Below are 25,556 nucleotides of genomic sequence, written 5' to 3'. Positions count from 1 at the left end.
ATTAATCATTATTTGCTTTATATATTTAGGAGGAACAGGGAGTTGTTCTAAATAACAACTCCCTGGGAGGAAGGAATAAAGTACATGTATATTTAAATGCAATATCAGAGGGCAAGTAGTACTGGTGGTGAAAAGTTCATGAGGATTAACATAATAATAATAGATGGATTAATATATAGCGCAAATAAACGAGGTCTCTACGCAAACTGATTACTTATTTTTGCGAATTTTGCATCATGTTTTAAGAATGAGTTGAAAGTTAACAAAATTGTGACAGTTGGCTTAAGAATACATTTACTTGTTCAATAAAACAACTGGAAATTTGAATTATAGAGTAATCGTTTCCAGTTGAACTAATTGTGACTGTTCTAAGTATCCCCGGTTTAGATTTGATTAAGGAAAGAGTAAATGTCTGCCACGTCCGTTTTTTTCGGTTTGGCTTAGTTAATTCAAGATATGCTTTATATTATCAATTCTGTAAGAATCTTTGATAGAATAAAGAAAGATTATGTTTTACTGCAAAGGGATGTCTTGAGATGTTGACAGAAATATAAACGGAAATATTTATTTTATGGTATTGTAAAACCACCTTATGATCATGATATTGGAATAACAAGCTAAGTGTGTAGTAGTGTGCCCAAAAAAGGCATTGTAAACCAAAATATGATGTGTAATATGACTACTCATTAACAATTTCCTTTTCTATTTAGTACTGTCCTGGGAAAGTCATCAATATAATAGTCTTGTAGTACTAAGGCTGATGCCTCACTCATGTGGCTTTGTATGTTACAAAATAAAAATAAAACACATCTAAAATTGAGTTCCATGCTTAATATATTTATATACCTTTAAAGAAAAGTCCAACAACTCAGGTAAAAGACCACTGACAATATGCAAAATATCTACAGCATTTATAACTATATTTCTCTTCTCATTTTCCCATCTCAATTTGAATTAAAATAAAATTCTTCATTATTAAATAAAATACAGCTTTAACTTATTGTGTTAAATGTAAAGCAAACAAAAACATATATAATTTACAGTACCTACAACTGGCAAAAAGTTTAACAAAATGATGTATTTATAATGAATGCACATGAAGAGCCAGTGTAAGGATCCAAGCACCTTGAGTTCTCCATGTTGTTAACTCCACACCAATTCCTATGTAAAGTTTGCATAAAAGCATACATGTCTGAAGGAAGTTGCAATCTATAGTACATTACTCATAATAGTAATAACAACAATAACACTGTAATAATAATAATAATAATAATAATAATAATAATAATAATAATAATAATAATAATAATAATAATGATAATAATAATAATAATTACATAAAAACAATAAATAAATGAATGAAAAATTCTTTAAATTTGTTAGGAAAACACAAGGCAAAACCTAACAATAAATCATTTTTTAGGATACTTAGGAATTTAAGTATCCAAGACAAATTATTATTAAATGTAATAAATATTTTGGTAAATTGAACTGAAAATTGAGAATACGACCAAACAACCTCAGCAAATCGACTTGATTGAATTTTAGTAAGTACAAAGCGTAAAAAAAATCATATAGAAAAAAAATCCCAACACAATTTGAAGTCAAATTACAGGTATTTAGATAGTAAAATGTATACATCCTTAATGCCATATAAAAATAGAATCTACTATGCTACTGAAGTGAATAATTTCAAGCTATAATGAAAATACCAGGGGTAGGTCCAATGTTAAATTAAGAGTGTGAAATTACTTGCTTCCAGTTGGTTAACACATCTGTATAGAGAGCAGAAATTCTAGTGTTTCAATCCTAGTTGGGAGAATTACTTCACACCCATAGACTCCTCTTTTAACTATCGAAAGTCATATACATTGATAATTATATAGTAGTGCACAAAATGTAGTACATAAGCCTACTATATAGTGTATGTATACTATACTGTATGTACATATACAGTAGTTTTATTGTATGTATAATATATATACATGTATATATATATATGTATATACATGTATATATATATATACATAATATATTGGTGGAGTGTCCCTGATTAAACATGCCACTGAATCTGGTAAAATCCCCAAATTTAGCTACATCCAGTTTACATAATTTAGAGATTCACATAGCGCCTTTTACCAAGAGATGCAAGGCGCTCATCAATCATAATAGCATCAATATTAATATTCTAGCAGTCGTCCAATATTCATATATCTAGTAATTTAAATAAATAAAAAAAACAGAAGATACTGTTGACTCCAGCAAAGAATAGGTATCACAATCAGGAATTATCTTTATACAATTATGAGATTGTTTCAGGGAAAACCTTTCATTGGATTTTGATTAATTTCATAATTTTTTTCATAACTAAATGAGAGAATTTCTTCATTTTTTCAGAAAGCTTGAAATAACCTTAATCCAAATGATACCAAATTTGGAGGACTAAATAACCACAAAAAATTGTACCATGTACTCCTAAATGTTATTTTTAAATTGTATCAAACACCTGAGTCAGGGTGTTCAAATCATTTCAAGTACAGTATATCAAGCATACCATAATATTCATTATCTACATTCGCATATTATCTTTCTTACAACACCATTATTCTCATCATCATATTTTATGTGCAACTAGCAACATATCTACTTTTAAAAATTATAGTGAAAGGGAGAGAGCTTTGTCATATTGGATGGCAACAAATGTGATAAACTCCCAAGCCATCAACAGTGATTACAAATATTTGTGATGCTCCAAGACAAAATATAATGAAGCCTTTAAAGATTTACTGATGTTACAGGAAAGAGTTGAATACTGCAATGAAATTAAAGTTTGCCACATACACACAACATTCAATAATTTCCATAACTAGTTTTCTTTCTCTTGTATTCAAAGGGATTTTATACATCTATAATCTGTCCTTCGCAACATTTGCATGGTAGAAAATTATGATCAAGAATTGTGCCTCTGTCGATGATGTTTGGACCACCGATCTGTTCCAGAAGGTTCATGATCTGTTGTGCCGTCTTCTCTCGATGTGGAATGTGGTTGTGGTGAGGTGCCTTTGGCAAGTGCATGGGAGAGGAGTTATTTCCTTCCGTTGCTTCCTCAACACTGTCACTTGATGACCAATCATCACTGTAGTCTACATAGGAATGAAAGGAATGAAAAGGAAAATCAAATGAAGTACCTATCTATGATAACAAGTAGGTATCTACTGTAAGTCCCTGTTTAAATTAGAATTTCTTGGTCCAATGAACCATGCACTTTAGCTCCTTAAAGATCGAGATCGAACAGCTGTGGTCAACTGAGTGATTATCTACATGGAATTAATAATTCAATGTCCAATCAGAAAAATTAATAAGAGTAAAAGTTTTTTTTTTTATCAACAATAATACCAATATTAATTGTAAATAGTAGAAATAGTGAGAAATAGTACTACAGTGCACCTTCCAATTTGAGACTCCTCTAATTCTGAGACCCCTCTAATTTGAGACCACTTTTTCAATGAACAAAATAACAACCAACACAAAGCTAACCCTCTAATTGGAGGCTGAAATTTTCAGGTCACAAAAGTGGTCTCGAATTTGGAGGGAAAACTGTAGCGGAATAGTATATAGTATAAGTAAAGAATAGCACTGGCATACACATAATGTGAATACCAAGTAATTATTTAACCACTCACCATCTAATGTAGTACTGTCTAAACTACCTCCAAGGCTCTTGTTTTGCTTCACTTTGTTGTGTATTGGACCGTTGATGGCATTGTAGGTTGAGTTTTGCAGGATGTGGCCATCACTACTTGATACAGTCTCATCAGAGATTATGGATAAATCAGTAGAATGGTAAACCTGGGGCTCCAATTGGGACTTCTCTCCCAATAACTGCATCACCAGATTCTGCAGCTGAGCTAATTTGTTCTGTTAAAAAAAATATATAATTTTAAGCAATCATAATCATTACAAATTACAAATATTTACAAATATCAGTAAATAATTAAGAACAAAATTTTAATGTAATCTATTTTTTTTCCTTTGATGTTGATTTATACATTTTCAAAAAAAACCAAATTAAATACAGATCCATGTAATATACATCTTCCTCAGCTTTAATAATAAATGTAACAAATCCATGCAACAAACATCCTGTGTCAAGAGGGATTTTTGCTCCACAAGTGCTAAGTAAATTCAATAAATACAGTAATTTTTTTTTCTCACCTGCATGACTTCTTTTTCCTTTGCTAACGATATTACATATCGTTCCCTCTCTTCCTGACGCCTCTTCATTACTTGTCTCTGACTATGATACAATGAAATATATTCTCCTGCAAGATAAGGAAAAACACATAAACATCACAGCAGTGCTTTTGATTGTGTACCTCCTAAATAGAGAACTCTTCAACTAATGATATTTTCAGTTTCCTTGGTTTAAACGATGAATTAAGTTTGACTTATACCCTACCTTCGAATTGTTTTTTAAAAATAGAATCAGAACTCTTAATTGTAAATAAAGATGATTAAAAGATATACAGGTCTCCCTCCAATTAATTGGGGTCGGAGTTTTCATGGCCTTTAGCAGCTTTGGTCTTTAATTAGAATAATAAAAATAAAAGACATTTGTTAATTTGGGACCACAGAAAAGTGGTCTTTAACTGGAGGTGGTCTTTAATTGGAGGGGTCTTTCATTAGAGGGAGGCATTTAGTTGCAATATTCATGTAACTCTTGTTTTCTATACATGTATCATGGGACACTGAGAGTCATCAGTCCATACAGTAAAAGAACACTCCAAATGCCATATATTGTATTATTAGGTGATACTTTCTACAGAGAGAGATAATCCACTACTCTTCTTTAAGTTAAACAATCAGAGTTATTAAAATAAAAGTACAAAGGACCAACAGTTAAAACATCATTCCCCCTAGTTACAATGTACTATAGAAACTCAAGTTTCAGCACTATAGCTGTATCAGCTGAATAGAGTACAACCCATCAGATATAAAAGATCACTATGGATTACCAGCCACAATTTGATGACCGGTATTTAAGTACAGTAGCTAAGCTGCTCACGTTCATTTTCTTACCTATGGTTTCTGTTTCTGATTGCAGTTGCATGTTCTTGTGCTCCAATTCTTGACACACATCACTGAGATCTGCCTTCTGTGACATCACCTGTAGGAACTTATTCTGCAGTAGATCCATGGCATGTGACATGGTCTCAAAGTCTTCAGTTGTTACAAATGACCCATCTGGTGTTATTGCTGGTGCTATATAGAAAACATATCTTTGTTAGAAAAATTTAGTACCTTAGCATAACAGTCTTTAGCATCATTCAATGGACCTTCCGCTAAGCCCTGCCCCTTGGATATTGTTGCTAAGGCCCCGCAAAACCACTGCGTACATGTATGTTAACACATGCATTTGTCAGACATGTGTTTGTTGGACACCTGTGCATTTTGTACATTAACACATGCGTTTGTGAGACAACATGTGTGTTTGTTGGACACCTGCGTATTTTGTTTGGTCAGCTGTTAAGTTTGATTGACACTCCAGAAAGGTCCATTAAACATTCATTCATTTAATCAATCAATCAATCGATTAATCAAACATTTACTTAATTAACTAATCAATTTAAAAAGTGTATAATTTAAAAAGTGAATAATTCAGTAAGTCTCTTATTCCAAGCTGAACTGAGTTATTTTTTAAAATTGTGTTTAGTTGTGTTTATTTTTTTTAATTGTGTTTTAGCTGTGTTTATGGTTTGCCAACAACGAAGTAATTTCTTGTACTGTACTTTTACTTTCACAAGACCAATAAAAGTTCTGTATTCTGTATGGTCTAAAAGTCTTCTCTTGTTTAAAGTATTACATCTGGTATTACTGTTGGTGCTGTACAGAAAGCATATTGTTAACAATCTAGTAACAGTTAGACTGACTTATTGACTGACTGACTGACTTATTGACTGACTGACTGACTGATTGATTGATAAATTAATTAACCAATCAATTAAAAACATGTATAATGCAGTATCATATTCCAAGCTACAATTAAATTCATGTAAAAATTGCACAAGTGTTTGTTTTACCCAAATGAAAGTGTATGTATGAGGCATGCCACCACTCTAAAACCAGCGTATTGTCGCTAAATGTTAAACTGAGTAATTAGCATAAGAATGCGGCAGCATTGTATACTTTAGTACAGAGAAGCTGTAATACTTTTACTCATAACTTTGGCAATAGTAAGTCGATTCCAGTAAATGATGAATCATTTCAAAGCTTATAATATGGAGAATAAGAATATATTAACCCTTTGACGTCCCAAGTAACTTTCACCAAGGTCACTGAGGCCTATTAAGCCCCACTGTCATCAACCGCTAAAATAAGGGTAAGTGCATCACCAACATTGAATGATTGCTTCCAATTTGGCCACTTTGAATGCTTCGGCACGTCCAGTTGCGGCAACAATAGGGAAATCCCCTAAATTACTCATTACATAGAGGGCAGCAGCACTAGAAGTCAGTCCGTAATATAATTGGTCTGTATGTTATATACGGACCATGACTTCGAACAATTAAAGAGTAAATTTTCATTTTGTGGTCATTGATGCTGGTTTTGGGATGGCAAACCTCATATTTGAATCTAGTTGGTGTGTACCTTGTGCTTGTTGATGTTGAATTTCTTCCATCTGTTCCAGTAGCAGATGGTGCTGCTCCTTCTGGTCAAGGAATGATTGTGAGAGTTCATCTCGTTCCATCTCAAGCTGCCTGATGGCTGCAGATAGTGTGTTCACCTAAAAAAACAGAATTAAGACACAATATTCCAGATCAATTCATCGCTTTACTTAAATCATCACTAAGGTTGGAATTTCAGAACATCAAATTACATCTATTCAATTACATTAATTTTTAATGTTCATAATTCAAGCATTCTTTTGAATTGTACTTTAATAGATGTGTTTGATATTTCCAATTAATAAGACAATAGTCAGGATCACAGACGACAGTATTTTATATCAATTTCATTCCAAGCTCTTCTTCATGTTCCTGGCAAATCAACAGGTTCTTATGGTGAGAGATTTTGTTTTGTCAGTGCCTCATCTCTAGAAAACTAGTATACCAGAGCATATCAGACATGTCAATAGACATTTTCAAAACCACACTAAAAACTTTTCTTTTTACAACATAACCTGGCTTGCATCTTTCTCAGGGCCCTATCCAGTAGAACTAATTATTATTATAAAGTTTATTTTCATTGCTGATTTGACTCATGTTGGAAAAAGAAAAAAAGGGCTAAATAAGCTTTTCTATTCTTCTAACATTATTTTACTGTGATAGCCGTTCGGTAAACTATTGATAATACAGTAGTAAAACCATGCAAATATTATGAATTTGCAGAAGATGGGTTGGTTTCCAGAAGATTTGTACTTGCTCGCCAGAGTGCAGGAGACCGTCCCAATTTTTGGGAGACTTCTGCAACTTACGAGAGGATGGGTACCCAATTAATCACCTACCATTTCATCCCTAGCAATGTCATCATTGACAGTTGAATCAGGGTGGTCTTGACCATGGTCATGCATACTGTGAGGCTGGTTCTCAAGTAATACTTTCAGTTGATTATTTTCCGTTAAAACTTTTGACATCTTTTCCTGTAAAATTAGAGATTAATTTTTTTAATGTTTTGTTTGCTGAAATATGAAATACTTTATTGCAATTTTCATCAAACTATACAGTAAAGAATCAAATTGAAGTTGAACAATAGAGATAGAAATAATTCAATACCTCCACACTCCCACCTTTTTGTTTTATAGAGGCTTTTCTAGTAGTATAAGAATTCAATGTATTGAGCTTCTGCACAAATTACTGATTCATTCATTCATTTACTTTTATGATTTCAATCAATCTATAGAAATTATACACAATATGCCATATGTAAATCCATATTTACTATATTTGAAACATTTTATAGGGAACCCAATAGAAACTAATTGGGTTGTCCTGAATCTATCCATTCACTTCATTATATTTAAATAGTTGTTTTTATATCACTATTTCACTTTCTGTCACTTATTGTATTTTGTATCCTGCTATAGATTAAAAATAAAAACAGACAAACAAACATACACAATACTGTACGTATTATAATTAATCACAATTCACGTTATGAACAATGGTAATAAACTATCCCCATCAGACACCATCCTGGTAATTCTGAGTCTAGGTTTCTAGGCTAGGATATACAAGGATTGCTTGACTTAATTAAAATCTCTTAACTACTATGGTAATAAACTATCAACCACCAAACCCTATCCTTGTATTTCTGCTTAAAATTTGGATACACGTATGCAGAAGTTGCTACCTGTGTGTCAGCTAATTCTTTTTCTAGTGTATCCTTTATTGGGCCGTGTGCTTCGTAGTGTTGTATGCGATCTTGTATCTGAGACTGCTGCATCAGCTGTTTATTGAGTTCAAAGGTATATGCTTTCAGTCGTTCAGTTTCACTCTCTTTTATTCTTAACTGTAAATCAACAGTACAAGTTTATCGAAAACATGAGATAAATTAACATGTTAATATATGCCTTTTATAGAGTATTAGTAAATACATTTGTATTTTTAAGAAAAGCAGGCAGATTTATCAAGACAATGGCCATTACTATTAATAATAATGAATAACAATACATAAGGAGATATCTATATAATTACATGACAGATAACAGATGGATAGCTTAAAATGCTAATGCATTAAGCAGGTATAGAAATATAAATGCAGGTTCAAAGTTTACTGTGACTAGTTATCAACTAGTGCAAAAAACATTACATCATTATCTTAAATTGAACTATATTAAGCTCCTTTCCCTTTTGCAAGAAGCTCATGGACAGCGACAGAACAAGAAGATCAACAAAATAAAATTAAAAGGAGTGACTTGACAGATCTCACCTGATTTTTGACACTGTTTATATAATCTTCACATTCAGCTACCTTATTTCCAAGTTCCTTATTTACATGCTCTTCGGTTTGCACCTTGGTGGTTAGTTCCATGTTATCATTACTCTATTATATTCAAGAAATAAAAAATAACATAAAAAAAGTAGACATTTAAATTTGTATTAAGATGGCATGGCTATATAAAGTAACTCTTCTAGCTAGGATAAAATTCACAGGCCCATAAAAACAATATATCAAAAGCACATATGAAGAATTCTAAAGGAAGCCAACAAAATCCTTATTTAGCTATAAAAGCATATTGAGATAACATACATTTTAATGATATGAACACAATATCATGTGTTTATTGAAACTGACAGACTTCAAAACAGTGTGGAAAGCAATAGTTTCAATCTTCAATTTATCCTTATCCTGTTTAGTTACAATACATCCTCGATGTGAACTAAGCTTGATTGGTATATCAAAATCTTCTGCATTTTTTTTCTAGTGTTTTTCTATGTAATTTTCCTTTCCTATAACTGTATGTGCTAAAATCAAATCTCCACGATGAAAATATTAAAGATAAAATAAAAGCAGTCATTAATATATTGCCACTACTATTACTTACCATCTTTACAAAGGCATTTTGAAGTTCTTGTAATTGTGTTTTTAATTCTTTATTTTGTGATAATGCTCGACTAATGGTTGCTTTATCACCTTGTACACTCTCCAGAAGTGAGGCTCTATTGGTAGCCTCTTCTCGTAATGTTATCACTTCACTCTCCAACCCTTGCAGACGTTCTTCCGCTTCTCCACATAGTTTACTCAGCTGAGCATTATCATTCACCTGATGAAATAGAGATTTACGGACTGAACATGATTAAAAGTTAAGGGATCAATATCAGGATCGAAAAGAAGGCCAAGGGTTTCTAATAAAGATAATGGACTTCTTACGAGAAAGTACATACATTCACACTGATGTTATCATTGATTATTATGATAGCATGTCAGTATCAATATTTTTTTATTGTATTGGCATGGTTAAAATTTATTCATTTTGTAAAGAAGCCCCCTCTTTTGTTTGCAAAAGTAATCTCAAAAAGAAGCCCATCTCGACAAGAAGTAAATCCAAGGGTAATAGAAAAAAGATGAAGCTCACGGCTTCTATTCAAGTTTTTACGGTAATATATTAGCTACTTGCTATACAAAATCAACTCACCTGTGCTTTATATTGCTGGTCCAGAGCATGCTTCTCTTCCTCAAGTCTCTGTATCCTATCTATGTGATGTCGAAGTTCATCTTCATCTACACTATTTCTGCTGGTATTTTGTTGTAATTTAAGATCTTCTGCATGAAGAACAGAAAATTATAAATGTTTTTTATCACAGATCAAAGTTTCTTATTGTTTGTTTCTGTGCTATGATTTGTTAACTGGTAAAACTTACCCATTTCTTCTTTTAATTTTTGTATTTGTTGTTGGTAACTCTGACTATTGGTAATCAATTGTTCTCTTTCTTCTGTTAATGAATTGGTCTGCAAAAAGAAGAGTTGTAGTGTGTAAATGTAATGTAATGAAATAAGTACATAATACTGATAATCTGTATGTTCATAGTCACCATAAAGCTCACTGGACAAAATTATGATAACGGTGGTGATGATAATAATCATCATAACCACTACTATCACGATAGCCTTCAACACCATCAAAACAACTACCGTCAAGATAACCATCATCATCACCACCAACAAAAGCACCCCTATCACCATTTCCTTCACCATCAACATCATTACCACCACCACCATAGTATCATCATCATATGACCACCATCATAACTAGATATATAATGCTAATAATGTATAATCTATCATGGTCAAGCAAGTGGTCCGGTCTTACCTGTGAGGCCAGTTGCTGTAGTTGTTGCATGAGTTGAGTGGTTTGTAGTTGGCTTTGTTGATTCAAGTGTTCCCTCTCCAAAGTCAGTTGTTGCAATGATTGTTGGTACTGAAATAAATACAGCGAGGTTAATAAGTAATGTATTGGTAAATACCAGCAAAATATATTTTCACAACAAATAGTGCAAGAACTGAGTTACCATGCCTTCCTGAGCGGCTGGAATATAAGTACAATCTCTACCTACATAAGTTCACTGGCTCAGTGCCATTTCTGCATACTTAGTACAATCCATACCTTCCTTAGCTACTGGCGTATAAGCACCACCTTTGTTGCTAGAACTAATGCAATGATTCTGCTATCTAATTAAGCTACTGGATTTTAAGAGAAAGTACCTGAGCTACTAGGGTGTTAGAATCATGCTTTCTAGCATGATTCTACTACTAAAGTACCGCCTCTGCCTATCTAATCCACTGAAATGCAAAATGAGTACCACCTCTGCCTATCTGATTCACTGGAATGCAAAGTGTGTACCACCTCTACCTATCTGATCCACAGAAATGCAAGTGAGTCACTTCTGCCTACCTGAACTAATTGGGTACAAGTACCACCTCTGCCTATCTGATCCACTGAAATGCAAGTGAGTCACTTCTGCCTACCTGAACTAATTGGGTACAATTACCACTTCTACCAATCTGATCCACTGAAATGCAAGTGAGTCACTTCTGCCTACCTGAACTAATTGGGTACAAGTACCACCTCTACCTATCTGATCTATTGAAATGCAAGTGAGTCACTTCTGCCTACCTGAACTAATTGGGTACAATTACCACCTGTGCCTATCTGATCCACTGAAATGCAAAGCGAGTACCACCTCTGCCTATCTGATCCACTGAAATGCAAAGCGAGTACCACCTCTGCCTACCTTAACTAATAGAGGACAAGTATCACCTCTGCCTATCTAATCCACTGAAATGCAAAGCGAGTATCACCTCTGCCTACCTGATCCACTGAAATGCAAGTGAGTCACTTCTGCCTACCTGAACTAATTGGGTACAATTACCACTTCTGCCTATCTGATCCACTGAAATGCAAGTGAGTACCACCTCTAGCTATCTGATCCACTAAAATGCAGAATGAATAACACCTCTGCCTACTTGAGCTACTAAAATGTAAATTTAGATACAATTTCTGCCTACCTGAGCTACTTTCTGTTCAAGAGCAATTTTGTCTTCCTGTACCCTCTGCAGATCTTGTTGATAGTTGACTGGTTCTGATTGGTTAGTAAGTTGTTGCACTCTTAATTCAGCCATGTTCAAACGGCTTTGTAAATCACGAAGCGATGCTTTTAAATTTTTATTTTCAGAAACCTAAAAGAAAATGCATGCATAAATTACCAAACCAAACAAAATTAATAAACAGTACTATCTATCTATACTATACTTTTTAATTTAATACAGTAATACAATAATGAACTTACCGTAGCTCTTAATTCACTAACTAATTCAGAATTTTGCTGAGACAATTCTTCCTTAATATTTCTATTCCAAAAAATAAATTAAAATTAATTAGTACATGAATAAGCATACATCAGTAAAGGTGTAGTGTTGTATATGAAAACCCTTTCATGTGTACGATAAAAACACAGAATAATATTCAGAAAGGAACAGGGATTGTCTCCAGATGTATTATCATATCCAGGAATGGAAGATCCTGTTGGAAACAAGTCTTCAGATTTTTGTTGTTTATGCTTGTTTTGTTTCACACCCCAGAAATTTAATCAAGGAACTCTACACCCAAGTATTAAAAATGGAAGAAGTAATCCCAAGTTATGTGGAAAAACACAGTCAATACAGATACAGGTTAACTTTACCATTTCAATAAAGAATAAGGTTAGTTTTCAAAAAAAATTGTGAGGTCAGGGTATGACAATTGTATTTATATACTTGTATATAAACTACTCACCTTAAGTGATTTACTTCAGCTTTTAATTGGTCCTTTTCCTGATCAAGATCTAACCTTGTCTACAAAAATCAAAAGAGAAAAAAAAAATAGTTCAGCATGCAGCAAAATACATTAAAATGACCTTACAAGATACAGTAGAAACCCTCCTTTGGGACATCCCTATTAAAGGAAAACTCTTATTAAGGGGACATCCCCACTAAGGGGACACAAATGAGAGAAAATATATCTTTTAACACTATGGCCAACCCCAATTCAGGGGACACTAACTTTTAAGGGGACATTCATTTTGGTCCTGTAGGTGTCCCCTTAATAGGTGTTTAACTTAAATTATAAATTGTCCAAAAAACACATACATATCTATAGAATTTTTATTGGTCAGTGAATCATTTTACATTAAATATTTTTTATATTAGGCTACGCAGTTGACGCATCGGTTATAGATTTGACTCCCAACCTTGAGGTCAGGGGTTTGAAACTCTCACTGTGCAAGTTGCTTGTGTCCTTGGGCAAGCACTTCATCTACGTCTGTCTCTCTCTCTCTACCCAGGAGTATAAATGGGTATCCGGTTGTTCACTACTGGGGAAGAAAAAAGGTGGCGTGGAAAGGAATTGGCCACCCTACCACACAATAACGAGGCTTAGTACGATGGGCTAACAACTCATTCCCCTAAGTGCAATAATGAATATGGGACTACCTTTACATTTTATTGGACTAAAGCTTTTGTAAAAATGCAATTAAATAATAATAATAATAATAATAGATGGATTTATATAGCTCAAATAAACAATTTCTCTATGCGCTCGGGACTAGATGTTGCACTTTTCAATAACTTTTTCCACACCTGAGGGTCAATTCATGTCCTCTGCAGCCAGTAAACCGGCGCACTTTCATCTGTCGACGACAGGCGCCGAGTGAACCATTACACCAGGGTAACCCCCTACTCTTCTCGAAAGATGTACTGGGTTCTTTAAAGTGCACATAAGCATTTGTGTACACTGGGCCTATGGTTTATAGTCCTCATCGGAGAAGACTTGTTCCACCACCAGAACTATAGGAGCGAGCCGGCCGCGAAACCCGTGCCGATATTTTTGGCTATGATCACGGTGCCCCTGCCTTAACCGATCGACCATTTTGCTTGCTCATATAGATAATTAATATAACTATATAAATAATTAATTAATTAATAATCTTACCCTTTGAAGTTGCTGACTACTGTTGTGAGCACTGGCAAAGTCGCGCTCAAGGTCTGCCACCCTTTGTCTTGAGGCTTCCAGTCGACTACTCAGATTATTTATCTCCTCTGAAAAAAAAAAAACAATGAACAGATTGATGGCAATATTTCACATTATTGTTTTACCTAAAATTATAAGCAACACAACTCAAATCATCAATTGCAATATTTTTTACAGGCTCATATTTTTTTATATTGTTTTTGTGTTTCTTGTACTTATATGGATAGAAACAATTTTTGATGTCAAATGATTATTTTTGTAATTGGAATTATGTGGAATATATAATATGAGCAATATGAGCATTTGAATAGTACCAAATATTTTTGAAAATTTTTGATGTGTTTTGATTGGACAATATAATTTCCCTTATAATATAAGGTTCCTTGAGTAATGTTGCCCTTTAGGTGTTGTATACAGAGGCAATAAAATACAAAATATCAACTCTATATTCTTCAAAATGAAATAGTTTGATGATGGTACTGGCAATATGTGGAAATGATAGAATTTGATTTTTCATTTTATTTGCATGAGAGAATGGATGAGGGAAACCAGCATATTTACCATTTCTTTGCTGTAAGCTCATAAAGCTTTGGTTTAAGTTTGATTGCAAGTCTGACTTCTCGGAAACTAATATACCAATAGTTTGTATATGAACTTGAAGCTGTTCCTTCAACGCACTCTGCTCCTTCTGTGACAAATTCAGAATGTCCTCCTTCTCCTGGTATAACAGAATCAACAGATATAAAATGCTTTCTCTCATTAAATTATGAATCGATGGCTACTCCCTTCGATTGTTTGTGTATCAATTCGTTTACAGTAATAATATAATTATATTAATGTAACAAATAGTTTTACAGTATTTATTGGTTCAAAGGAAGTAATATTTATAACATTCATTAATTTGAGCTTAGATTATATTTTATACTACAAGAATAAATACTTTGTTTGAATACCTTCTGTGTTTGTTCTTGAATGCTTCTACACTGTGTTTTCTGCAAAGTACATTGAAAATATCGAATTTAGTTGACACAATCTCTATAATTTTCATTACCAGCAGTATCATCATTTTCTTTACCATCCTCTTTTTTTTTTTGTCATTACCACTCTCCTCATCATTATCACAGTGACACCACATCCTCACTACAGCTCCACCATCCTTTTCATCAAAACCAATGTCAATATAATTATTTCCATCCTCAATATCCTTCGAATCATATCTTAATTTGTATCATAATCTTTGTTGTATCATAGCCGTATTTGTATGATAATCATCATCGTTACCATTTCCGTCCAAATATATCATGTTATTCTCACCTGCCCATCAATACTCTCCTCACCACAACCTTTTCACATCTTTACTGCCTCTCATCATTATCTTCCTTATTATCCTCTTTATTATTTTCCCCTAATCATCACCATCCTCCTCCTCCTCTCCATCAACTCCTATTCATCATCCCTACCATATATCACTATTGTGTTGTAATTCATTTAAGACACTTTTACATACCATTTCTTCACACAGGAATGATAATTGCAAGTTGGTTTGACATTTTTCATTTAATGATGCTGCTAACTCTTGATTCCGTTGCTATAAAAATTCAATACATAACAAATAGTGAACAATTGTTTTTATCATTCTTGGTCAGGCCTCTCTTTCCCTGCTTATTTATAACTACACTTAAATTATATATAATTAAACTATTGTATGTTCCCACAATTGTTAATTATAAATAGTGTCTATGATTTTTCGTAATATTTTCAATTACTTGCATGTTACAGTATGTGAAAGCATAAAAAATAAATTGTCGTTGTACGGTTAGTTTCTGTACGCACCTCCAAATCATGAATACTGGTATCCATATCATTAGTATCACCACCATTAAGAAGTGAAGCCTGTTATTTAAAGCAAAATATATATCATCATTTAGGTAGACCATTTTACTCAACACAAACAGTATATAAGAAAAGCTGAAGATATTTCTAGTTGTGACAAAACAATTCTGCATGTTTGCATGATTTAAATCTGAATAACAGCCAACATAGTGTCTATCATGTGTCTACTACATGGTAGAACAAAAACATTCACTATTTCATAAACACTGAATAAGCAGATTGACTAAGTACTGTATATAAGACTCTTATTCACAAACCTCTGAGACCAATCCGTTCAATTGGTTTTTCATCTGCCTTAATGTTTCACTTGAAGAGATTGGTCTGAAAATCAAAATCAATTAATCAATCAATCAATTAAAAATGCACATGTTAAATAACATAATTTACTTTCATGTAACATATTTCTGTCCATTTGATCCTCTCTCTGAGGAAATCTCCATCCATGTCAAACGTCAGGTCACAACTGTATACACTATTTACTGTATTAATTCGCCAAATTTGAAAAGTTCAACTGGTTTTTTTTGTTTTTTTTTATTTGTAATAAAGTTAGTAACTATCACATGATGAAAATAGTACATATTATATATTGCATGAATTTGAAGGGATGACTATTATATTTTGTAGGAAGGCTGGACTCAAATATCAATTCATGATATTGTCAGACATCTGTATTAGCCGTATGGATAATTCTAATCCCAAGTGTCAGTCTACAATTTCCTCCACTCTAGGCTCAAGTACATTCAAGAAACTTGAGAGGGAAGCAAACAGTTTAGCTAATTTTTTTGCTAGCTAGCAATTTGCATAAACTTGACATTATTATTGATTATTATTAAGAGACAGTATATATATATATATATTTCATTTGTGTTCCACATGTGTTCCAACAGAATAATAGAAAATTTGTGATATAACAAATTCAAATTAAAGCAACACAGTGCTCATGCAAAAAAAGAGAGAATTTTTTTTTTCTGCTTTTGACACACCTTTTACTATAATAATCTTAAAATTAAAACTTGATTAGCAGCCTGTTTAAGGTACACAAAAATCAAGGATCATTATATGTTTATGTTTACTGGCAAAGAAAATATTTCTTGCTCTAATTTTCAATTAATGTACATATACAAAGTAAGCAACTCAAATTTGAATTGATTAGCTTAACACACACCAGATACAAGAACACATTATCATCATATATCAAAAATCAAACAAATGTAAAATTCTTCTTCAGACTATAAATCTTTAAATAAAATTGCATCTTTGATTAGTACTGTTTCTTGAGACTGTTTCTTTTTTTTTTTTTTGTAGTTGTAGTATGGATACACGGATATATACTAACCTGTTTGAAGGCAAAATCTGTTGTACTTTTTGATCTCCTGAATGTGTAGCCTGTAAAATAGGATAAAATACCATTTTAGATAAGTGTCAAGCACTCTGAAATATATATGTGGCAAAGAAAAGCCAAACCAGTCACTCGTCGCAAATCGTGTTTCAGAGAAAATGGCCAAAACATGCTGGAATGTCAAATTTTTAAAAATCTATTTTATTGCACTAAACTAATCTTTACATATCTATACATCATTCTATGCTGTTATTTACCCCATTTTCAATGTTAAAACAACACTTTTTAAGGATTTGATGATAGTTTCTGCATGAGTAATGCCTGAAATCATAAACTTTGAAGGCTCATTTCTCATATATTGTTCTTTAAACAGCTGTATGTTTAAACTCTTCATAAGGAAATGTCCGATTTTAATGATTTTTTTACCATTTTATAGCTATTATTTTAGGCTCTAACACTGTATTAATAACTCAAAATCAATTTTTTGCGACGAGTGACTGGTTTGGCTTGTCTTTGCCACATATATCATGTGATTTATCAATATATCGCACATTATGCATTACAGTTACCTTTAAAAAAAATGGGGCCTCATAGCTCAATTGGAAGATCAATCGAATAGTAATCAGGGGTTGAATTTTGGTGACGACAATATGTTTTTCTCAGAGAACTTATTAAATTGTTGGACATCTATCTACAGTGCATAACAGCAAGGGGTTTTTGGAGCAGTTGTAATGCAAAGAAGGGTATGACAGTGACGTAACGCCAACACGCTCTTGTGCGGTGGTTCGCAGGACCCCCGACTCCTAAGGACCCCAAAGAGGCCCCTACAAATAGTGTCCTTGATCTAGCACCCTGACCCAAAAGAGCTTTGTTGATACATAACAACATAATGTGTCTCTGACATCGACTGTGAAGGACATATCATATCCAGTGATGGATTAAAGGGGACTCCTACATATGGAGATAAAAAAAAATTATACTGAAATTTTAAGTCTGTGAGTGCCATTTCCAGACATGTAGAGGTGCCATAATCATAAAACTTCTTATCTCAGACCCAACCATGGTGGAGCTGATGTGTATGGTCCCTCCCACCTGCTTCCCGTATTTCAAATTCCTACTAGATCCGCCACTGATGTCATTATTTATTTCGTTGTTATAAAACATTTATAATACAATGGCAAACACGATTAATAATTAAAAAAAACACATCTAAATTACACAATGGAATTGGCCGTGGCGACCGAAAAAAAGGACCCCCAATCTCAGAAATCCACAGGGCCCTCCCCTCCAGCATTACGCCACTGGGTATGAAAACACATAGTTCACTCTCATTCATGAGTTTGAAACAGCACTTTCTTCTTGAAACACAGGAGAAAAATGAAGTGGATATTATTATTATCATGATTAATATTTAAATGAGGACTCTACTTACAGGGGTTCTGGGGGCAGTGGCAAAGCTTTCAAATCCATCAATTGAATTTGTGGAACTGACATCATTGGCCAATGAGTTGCTAATGCTCACTGGTTTGTCAGATGATGACTTCTTCGGCGCTGGTGAGTTGGATGGTGTTTTCTTCTGCTGAAATTGCTTTAACTGCAAAATAGTTTGTAATTTAACTAAATTGATCTCACAATTAATTAATAGAACTGTACTTGTTGTATTGGCTTATTTTTATGTCTTATTTAGAACGAAAGCCGAACCTTATTTTTGTTGAAAGATTGAAATGGCGAGACTTTTGTTATACATTGTTTAGCAAACTCACCGCCTGCCAATAATGATGATTTCGAAAAAAATATAAAATGTTATTTTTGGCCATTTAACCCACCCACTGCCATGAAAATATGGAAATTTCAGAAAATTTTTATTTTTTCCTCCGTCTGGATATTTTAGCAAAACTCTTTGCTAAATGAAAAACCAAAATTTTATTTACATTTTTTTTTTTGCCCTCCTCTGACGATCTTTAAAAAATAAGTTCACAAAAAATGGTATAAAAAAAGTATCGGCTAAATTTTGCATCTAACAAAACGGAGAAAAACTACATTATTGATGATTTAAAACTGTTAGTGTTCAACAAATGAAATGAAAAAAAAAATCAATGTAAATATGGTGGGTTTTGTTTTTGCAATTTGGTCAAAGACATGACAGTTTAACACTCTATTCACGGCAGCAGCGGCCGTAATTCAAATAAAGAAAACTTTTATATTTTTCAGAAATTTACATTTTTCCATGGCGGCGGGTGGGCTCATTGGCCAAAAATAAAATTTTATTGATATTTGAAATCATCATTATTGGCGGGCGTCAGGTTCGCTAAACAAGGTATAGAAAAGGTCTCACCTTACCACCTACTGAACGCATTGGTTATTAATATTGGATCAAAGCCTAATTTTGGCAAAATCTGCTTAGAAATAGGCCCTTAGGGCAAATAAAAACAAAGTTATTGTGTTGGCCATGCCCAACCGACCCAAAATGTTCGAAATTGAGTTTTTTTTTCTTGCATCGAAAAATATTTTATTAATGAACTAAAAAGGCTGGAATAAGCCTACCTTGCAATGGTAGGCGATGCGACAGAGTTATGCGATGGTTTTGCTTTTCTTCTTTCTTCTATTTTTGTGTATATTTTACTCTTTAGGCATAAACAATTTTTGGTAAAAAAAAAAAATTTTTTTTTAAACTTTTCCTACTGACAACACAAGAATTTTTTTTTATTGGCCTTTTTTTTTTCGAAATGCGCAGACAAATTTCTAGGCCTAACTTCTGCCTTAATTTACAGCCTGGGTTTAGGCCCTACTAGTACTATTACATACATGCCAACACTGCCGTTTTGGCCAGAAGACTCCTGTTTCGGTGACCTGACTCCAGGCAATTTTTTCCTCACATTTTTTCACAAATAATATCCTGGTTTACAAAGAAAATTTCATAGATGTACTTATTCTGTATATTAATTTTTCCTATTTTTGCAATAAAATACTACAAAAAATCTCAATATTTACGTTATATTTCAATTTTGCTGGGCGAGATATTATCGTCTCTCTGTGAGTAGTGCAGTCTGTCTGAAACCATTTTTAAATTAAGGTCAATAATAATTATGACTAGACCTAGAATACTTGTGTATAAAGAATAATGACGTATCTAGACAAGACCTTAAGTTAATAATTAGAAATGAAGTTACAGTTGTTAAAATACCGGCCCAGTAATTACCTGTATTAATTTTAGCCCATTGAAAAACACATTTTATGACAAGTATTGAATTCAGATTTTAGATCTTGTACAACAAGACAACAGACAACGTACGACACAAGACAATTTATTTGACAATATTAAAGCCCCATTCCCGGTAAAATTTCACTAAAAACTGACCTTTTTTTAGAAAATATGCATTTGCATTACTCCAATTATTATAAATCATGGAATGGCTGAGATATGTTTGTTTAAGTGTCGAAATCTCAGTTAGAATCAGTTTTTTAACAAATTTGAAATAATTCCTATGAAATATTATATTTCAGAAGTGTCAATACTAGCAACGGAAAATATCATGTCGGCCGTTTTTATGTGTGATAACAGAACCTAAATAGAGGTAAGGCTAGGCCTAGCCTAGCAGCATTGGATAGGCTAATGTTTTCGGCGCCTACGATATTTCTTCTCACGACCTATCGCAAAATCAAACATGAAAAACTCATCCGCATTTATTTTTTGTGTGGAACACAAAAAAATCAAATTTCAGTCTTTTTTTACATTTTTTTCATTCTTAGGAATGTCTACTGTAAATTCAGTTAAACTAGCAATTCCGTATTATATTTATAAATCTTTATAACATTATACAAAAATCAGATTTTTCTTAACAACTGAAATTTTGCCGGAAATGGGGCTTTAAACACGCAAGTTAAAATCAATAGCTTTATTATTGGAGTACACATCATAAGAATTAAATAGCTAAAGCTTATATGGACCCCCTACAGGCCAAGGTCTCTGGGGCGCTTTGCGCCAAAATTATCCCGTTTTTGACTATCAAGATGTTGGCATGTATGCTCTAGTTTTTGGTCTAGGCTAGGCCTAGGCCACAAATAATATATTAACTATACTCTGATGTGTTCCTTGTTTCCTTATATTTTTATTTTTTTTTTTATTTTTTTTTATTTTTTTTTTTATTTTTTTTTTTTAGTCTATTCCTTTCTCATGTTACCTTATCATTCTTTTTTAGTTTATTCTCATGTGACTTTTCCTTTTCTTTTCATTTTTTCTTTCTTATGTAACCTTATCTATTCCTTTTCGTTATCTTTCTTAGTTCTCCTGTACTTTCGTTTCTTTGTCTTTCTTATGCTGCCTTATCTTTCTTTCTCATTACTTTCTCATGTCAGATTATCTTTCTTTCCTTGTTCTTTCTCATGTGACCTTTTCTATTCTTTCATTTTTCTTTCTTATGATTCATTATCCATTCCTTTTCATCATATTTCTTAAGTTTCCTGTTCTTTTCCTTTTCTTTGTCTTTCTTATGTTTCCTTATCTTTTCTTTCTCTTTTCTTTCTCCTGTACCTTCATTTTCCTTCCTTGATCTTTCTCATGTGACCCTTTCTTTTCTTTCATTTATATTCTACTATAAACGATTTATTCCTTTTGTATATTACGGTATTATGACCCGTACGTAGTATATACTAGTGTTTAATATTATCTACATACATAGGATTACTATTTTTCCTAATTTCAAAAAAAAAAATTATAGTTAATCAACTGAATTTTATATAGCCATTATTAAACAATAATTATACAGCCTTTGACACGGACATGTCTATCTATTTCGATATAGTGATACCAAAATTTTACAAAATCCATGTGTTACGTTGACGCAATCTCGCAATGACGTCATAATAATCAGTGGCGAATTCAAGTGTGTCCGAACCAACCCTAAATTTTTCAAAATTATTTTTTTTTAAATAGAAAAAACAAAAGCAAAATTATATTTAAAATTTAGGTACGAGAGTGCCATTTCTGGCAATCTAGAGGTGTCACAATCATAAATTTTCTTTCCTCAGCCCCAACCATGGTGGGGTCAGGTGTACTTTCCCAAATTGTGCATATTAAATCAATTAAAAAATTAGTGACTCCGGGGCAAGTAGTTAATAGTATAACAGTACAATGAATATCCACATAATTGTTGAATGCAGTGACATGTCTCTAGTAATACCTTAAAAATACAAATTATAATTCGAAAAAAATTATCTTTACATGATATGACCCATGGCATGTTTACATCGTGAACTCAAGCGGTAAAGTACCGGTAGTATACGTACCGCCCCGATTCAAGGAATGACGCCGGGACCGTATTGATAATAATTAATGGCTACGATGAATTTTCATTTGAAACATCTTACTTGAATCTATTATACTGTGTATGATGATGGTGATTAGGCATACATATTTCAAGCAAAATACAAAAACAGCGTGGTGATTAATACTGGCGTGATTAATCCTGGTGCTTTCTAGACGGAATCGACGTTAAGGTAAATAAAACTCGAAAAAGAATCCTGTTCCAAAGGTAAGTTTGCATACATTTTTATATCATTTGAAACATCTTACTTGAATCTATTATACTGTGTAAGATGATGGTGATCACGCATACAGATTTCAAGAAAAATACAAAAACAGCATTTTTGCGTACGTTGTGACATAGTTTTATGTACTTATTAAAACATTGATACAAACCAAAAGTTGTCAGTTATTTCATTTGAAACCAGTGTCAGTATAATCTTAGGTAAGCATGTGGTTAACATAAGAAAGAATTTAGTCCAATGAAACTGTTTATCATCTTGATACCTTCCGAAGAAAATTGACCCTACCGGCGTCACCACGGCGTCCCCACTGAATGATCTAACGTGACGTTGTTATGTGGGTGTTTTATAGATTAATGAGAATGGTAATATCACCGAAAAAATAGATAAAATGACAGATGAATGACCAACAAAGACAACTGAAGGCAATAGTTCGTCATTAGAATTTATTTATTCGGAAAATTCATCTCAAAATCGAGTTGCCGTCCCCGGCGTTGTCAGTAACGTCGTATGATTTGTGTGCGATTTTTACAAATTACGGTAACTCCTAAGTAAATAATTGTTGAGCCATGTAGTACCTTGCAAATTAACCAGCAACCCGGTAGTTTGTTGATTGTTTATTCATAGTTATCAACCTGAGCGATTTGAAATGCGTGAGTGACTATACCAGTTGGCTGGGATCTGGGGGGGGGGAGGGTCCAAGCGGCAGGGGAACCACGCCCACCCACTCCCCCCGACGATCAATTTACAACAAATACATTATATACGAAATTTATAAAATCAATCATTAAAAACTACATTATATCAGTATTAAAATATACATTATAATCATCTGAAAAAATACATTAAATCAATCTTAAAAAATATATTAAAATCAACATAAAAAAAGCATGGAGTAACAATAAAAATACTTTAAATAAGAATTATACATTGTAGCAAAAACCAAATTGCGCTTTATAGACACCTGATTGGTGGCCCAGGTCTTTCTTTGTCTGGAGCAGTACTTTTTAATTGCCTGTTAAGTGTATTAAACATTGATTATTAAGACAGGCCACCAGTTCAAAAATCGCTTGCAGCGCGTCTTATAACGTATTTAATGTGGATAATCATGCATTAGCCAACTTATATAATAATATTTTGGTCAAGGACTTTTATTTTGACTTTTATTTTGCTTGCGGTCCGCAAGTCTTCTAAATCTAATTACAATCTTACATTGTTATTGATTTTACTTTGGATGCACCATTAATTTGATGTGTGTCACTGTAACAAACGTGATTCCGAATAACTAGGCCTACTAATTCTCGTCAAAGAGGGAGAATAAACAATTGGTGAAATAGCAAATACTTTACAGTACAGTACTGTAAAAGGAAGTTTGCCCTCTGCTGAGAAGGACATCAACTCTCATCGTCAGTCGTCGAAGAACGCACTACGGTATGTCTTTATTTCAACGACAACCAACCGAGAGAAATGTTACCGTTGCAATTCTTCATCCGAATTTTGTTTCTAATCCTTTTGGATTATTCTGCATTTGAATTCGATAAAGGCTGTACCGGGCTAGGTTAGTATTTTTAACAGGCGTACATTTGATCTTATGAGTGTTTGCTTTTGCGTGTTCAATTAATTTTTAATTAAATCACATGAAATGAATAGTAGTCATAAGAGACAGTTAATTAAAACCCACAGGCATTGACGTCACGCTCTGGCGCTTACGGGGGGGGGGGCGCCAGGGCCCCAGACAAGAAGGGCCCGACATTGTAGTTCAAAAAAATAATATAAACTACAATACCAGTTTTATTCAATGGGCCCGACAGTTTAAAAAAATAAAAGCTGAGTTTTGATGTTTGACATTTAATTGTTTCTGATATTGTAATCAATCTGCTTTGCATTGTATATACGTTATTAAAACATGTTTTGTTTCTCACTAAAATATTCTCTGTATTTATTTACACCTACGGTACATGGCCTACTGTACCAGTTCCGAAAGTTCGCTTGTGATCTGTGTTGGCTTTGTCATGACATTGTCTGAAATTTTTCATTAGTTATGGACCATTCTATGTTCTCTGACAACGCAGTTAACAGTTTATAAATGCCATAAGCTCTGACCACGAGGGGTCTTCACCCCCTGGACCCCGACGGGGGCCCTGCGTGGCCCAACGTCTCACTCCGCTCGCAAACTTAACTTCGCTCGCTTATTAGGGCCCCAATAACCACAAACTCCGTGACGCCACTGCCCACAGGTTCTTCTGAAATTTCTCTTAACAAAATATAGATCACATAGGCTTATATCATTAAACATAATGCAACCAAAGTTAACCACTCTGTGTAGATGATGATAGAACAGAACAATTATTAAAATTTTAGAGATTGTAGTACTATATCCCGGGTAATCCACTTTTTTGAGCTGGTGGCCAGTTCCAATCTGCTTGAGACCAGGGACGTATCCAGGGAGCCGTGGGAGCTGCGGTTCCCCACCTTTGTACACAGTGTTAAAATTTTAAAGATTATTCTTGAGCCAATACAAATTCTTTCCAGGGATCACTCAAAATGAATACTTCTAAACATGTAAATATGCATCAGTACCCGTTACACATAGGCCTAAGCGTGATTTAAAAAAATCTTAAATTCATAAATCTCAGGCCAGGTCTTTTATGATAGAAATGCGATACTGTGGTCCATTTTCGTTTTTATCCTTTTGCAAGTTTCTTTAAATGTTTGTTTAATAATACTACTACTAATAGTAATAATAATAATAACAATGATGATGATGACGATAGT

At 33.4% G+C, this 25,556-nt stretch overlaps 2 protein-coding genes across 2 annotated transcripts in view; one reads left to right on the top strand and one right to left on the bottom strand.

The window, feature by feature from the left end:
* Positions 1 to 816: 816 nt before the first annotated feature.
* Positions 817 to 25,556, bottom strand: part of LOC117121061 (golgin subfamily A member 2-like) — a 27,960-nt gene continuing 3,220 nt past the window's right edge. Inside the window, exons 2-24 of the mRNA XM_033266156.1 lie at positions 18,670 to 18,831; positions 17,235 to 17,284; positions 16,156 to 16,219; positions 15,839 to 15,898; positions 15,513 to 15,593; positions 14,959 to 14,997; positions 14,567 to 14,723; positions 13,967 to 14,073; positions 12,773 to 12,831; positions 12,288 to 12,348; positions 12,007 to 12,177; positions 10,811 to 10,918; positions 10,362 to 10,449; positions 10,136 to 10,263; positions 9,545 to 9,763; positions 8,929 to 9,042; positions 8,350 to 8,508; positions 7,505 to 7,639; positions 6,649 to 6,784; positions 5,080 to 5,262; positions 4,216 to 4,322; positions 3,684 to 3,918; positions 817 to 3,143 (exon numbers count right to left, since the gene is read on the bottom strand). Of these exons, the coding sequence (XP_033122047.1) occupies positions 2,899 to 3,143; positions 3,684 to 3,918; positions 4,216 to 4,322; positions 5,080 to 5,262; positions 6,649 to 6,784; positions 7,505 to 7,639; positions 8,350 to 8,508; positions 8,929 to 9,042; positions 9,545 to 9,763; positions 10,136 to 10,263; positions 10,362 to 10,449; positions 10,811 to 10,918; positions 12,007 to 12,177; positions 12,288 to 12,348; positions 12,773 to 12,831; positions 13,967 to 14,073; positions 14,567 to 14,723; positions 14,959 to 14,997; positions 15,513 to 15,593; positions 15,839 to 15,898; positions 16,156 to 16,188 (2,625 nt within the window). The 5' untranslated portion in view covers positions 16,189 to 16,219; positions 17,235 to 17,284; positions 18,670 to 18,831 and the 3' untranslated portion in view covers positions 817 to 2,898. The remainder of the gene's footprint in view (positions 3,144 to 3,683; positions 3,919 to 4,215; positions 4,323 to 5,079; positions 5,263 to 6,648; positions 6,785 to 7,504; positions 7,640 to 8,349; positions 8,509 to 8,928; positions 9,043 to 9,544; positions 9,764 to 10,135; positions 10,264 to 10,361; positions 10,450 to 10,810; positions 10,919 to 12,006; positions 12,178 to 12,287; positions 12,349 to 12,772; positions 12,832 to 13,966; positions 14,074 to 14,566; positions 14,724 to 14,958; positions 14,998 to 15,512; positions 15,594 to 15,838; positions 15,899 to 16,155; positions 16,220 to 17,234; positions 17,285 to 18,669; positions 18,832 to 25,556) is intronic.
* The window catches only part of LOC117121062, a 5,063-nt gene continuing 3,683 nt past the window's right edge, over positions 24,177 to 25,556 (top strand). The window contains exon 1 of the mRNA XM_033266157.1: positions 24,177 to 24,339. Within this exon, the coding sequence (XP_033122048.1) occupies positions 24,249 to 24,339 (91 nt within the window). The 5' untranslated portion in view covers positions 24,177 to 24,248. The remainder of the gene's footprint in view (positions 24,340 to 25,556) is intronic.

The sequence above is a fragment of the Anneissia japonica genome, unplaced genomic scaffold (genome assembly GCF_011630105.1).
Source record: "Anneissia japonica isolate Jap-2015-1 unplaced genomic scaffold, ASM1163010v1 scaffold1606_len605190_cov180, whole genome shotgun sequence".
Taxonomy (NCBI): Eukaryota; Metazoa; Echinodermata; class Crinoidea; order Comatulida; family Comatulidae; genus Anneissia; species Anneissia japonica.
Note: the sequence above shows the minus strand (reverse complement) of the source record. Positions and strands in the feature narration are given on the sequence as shown.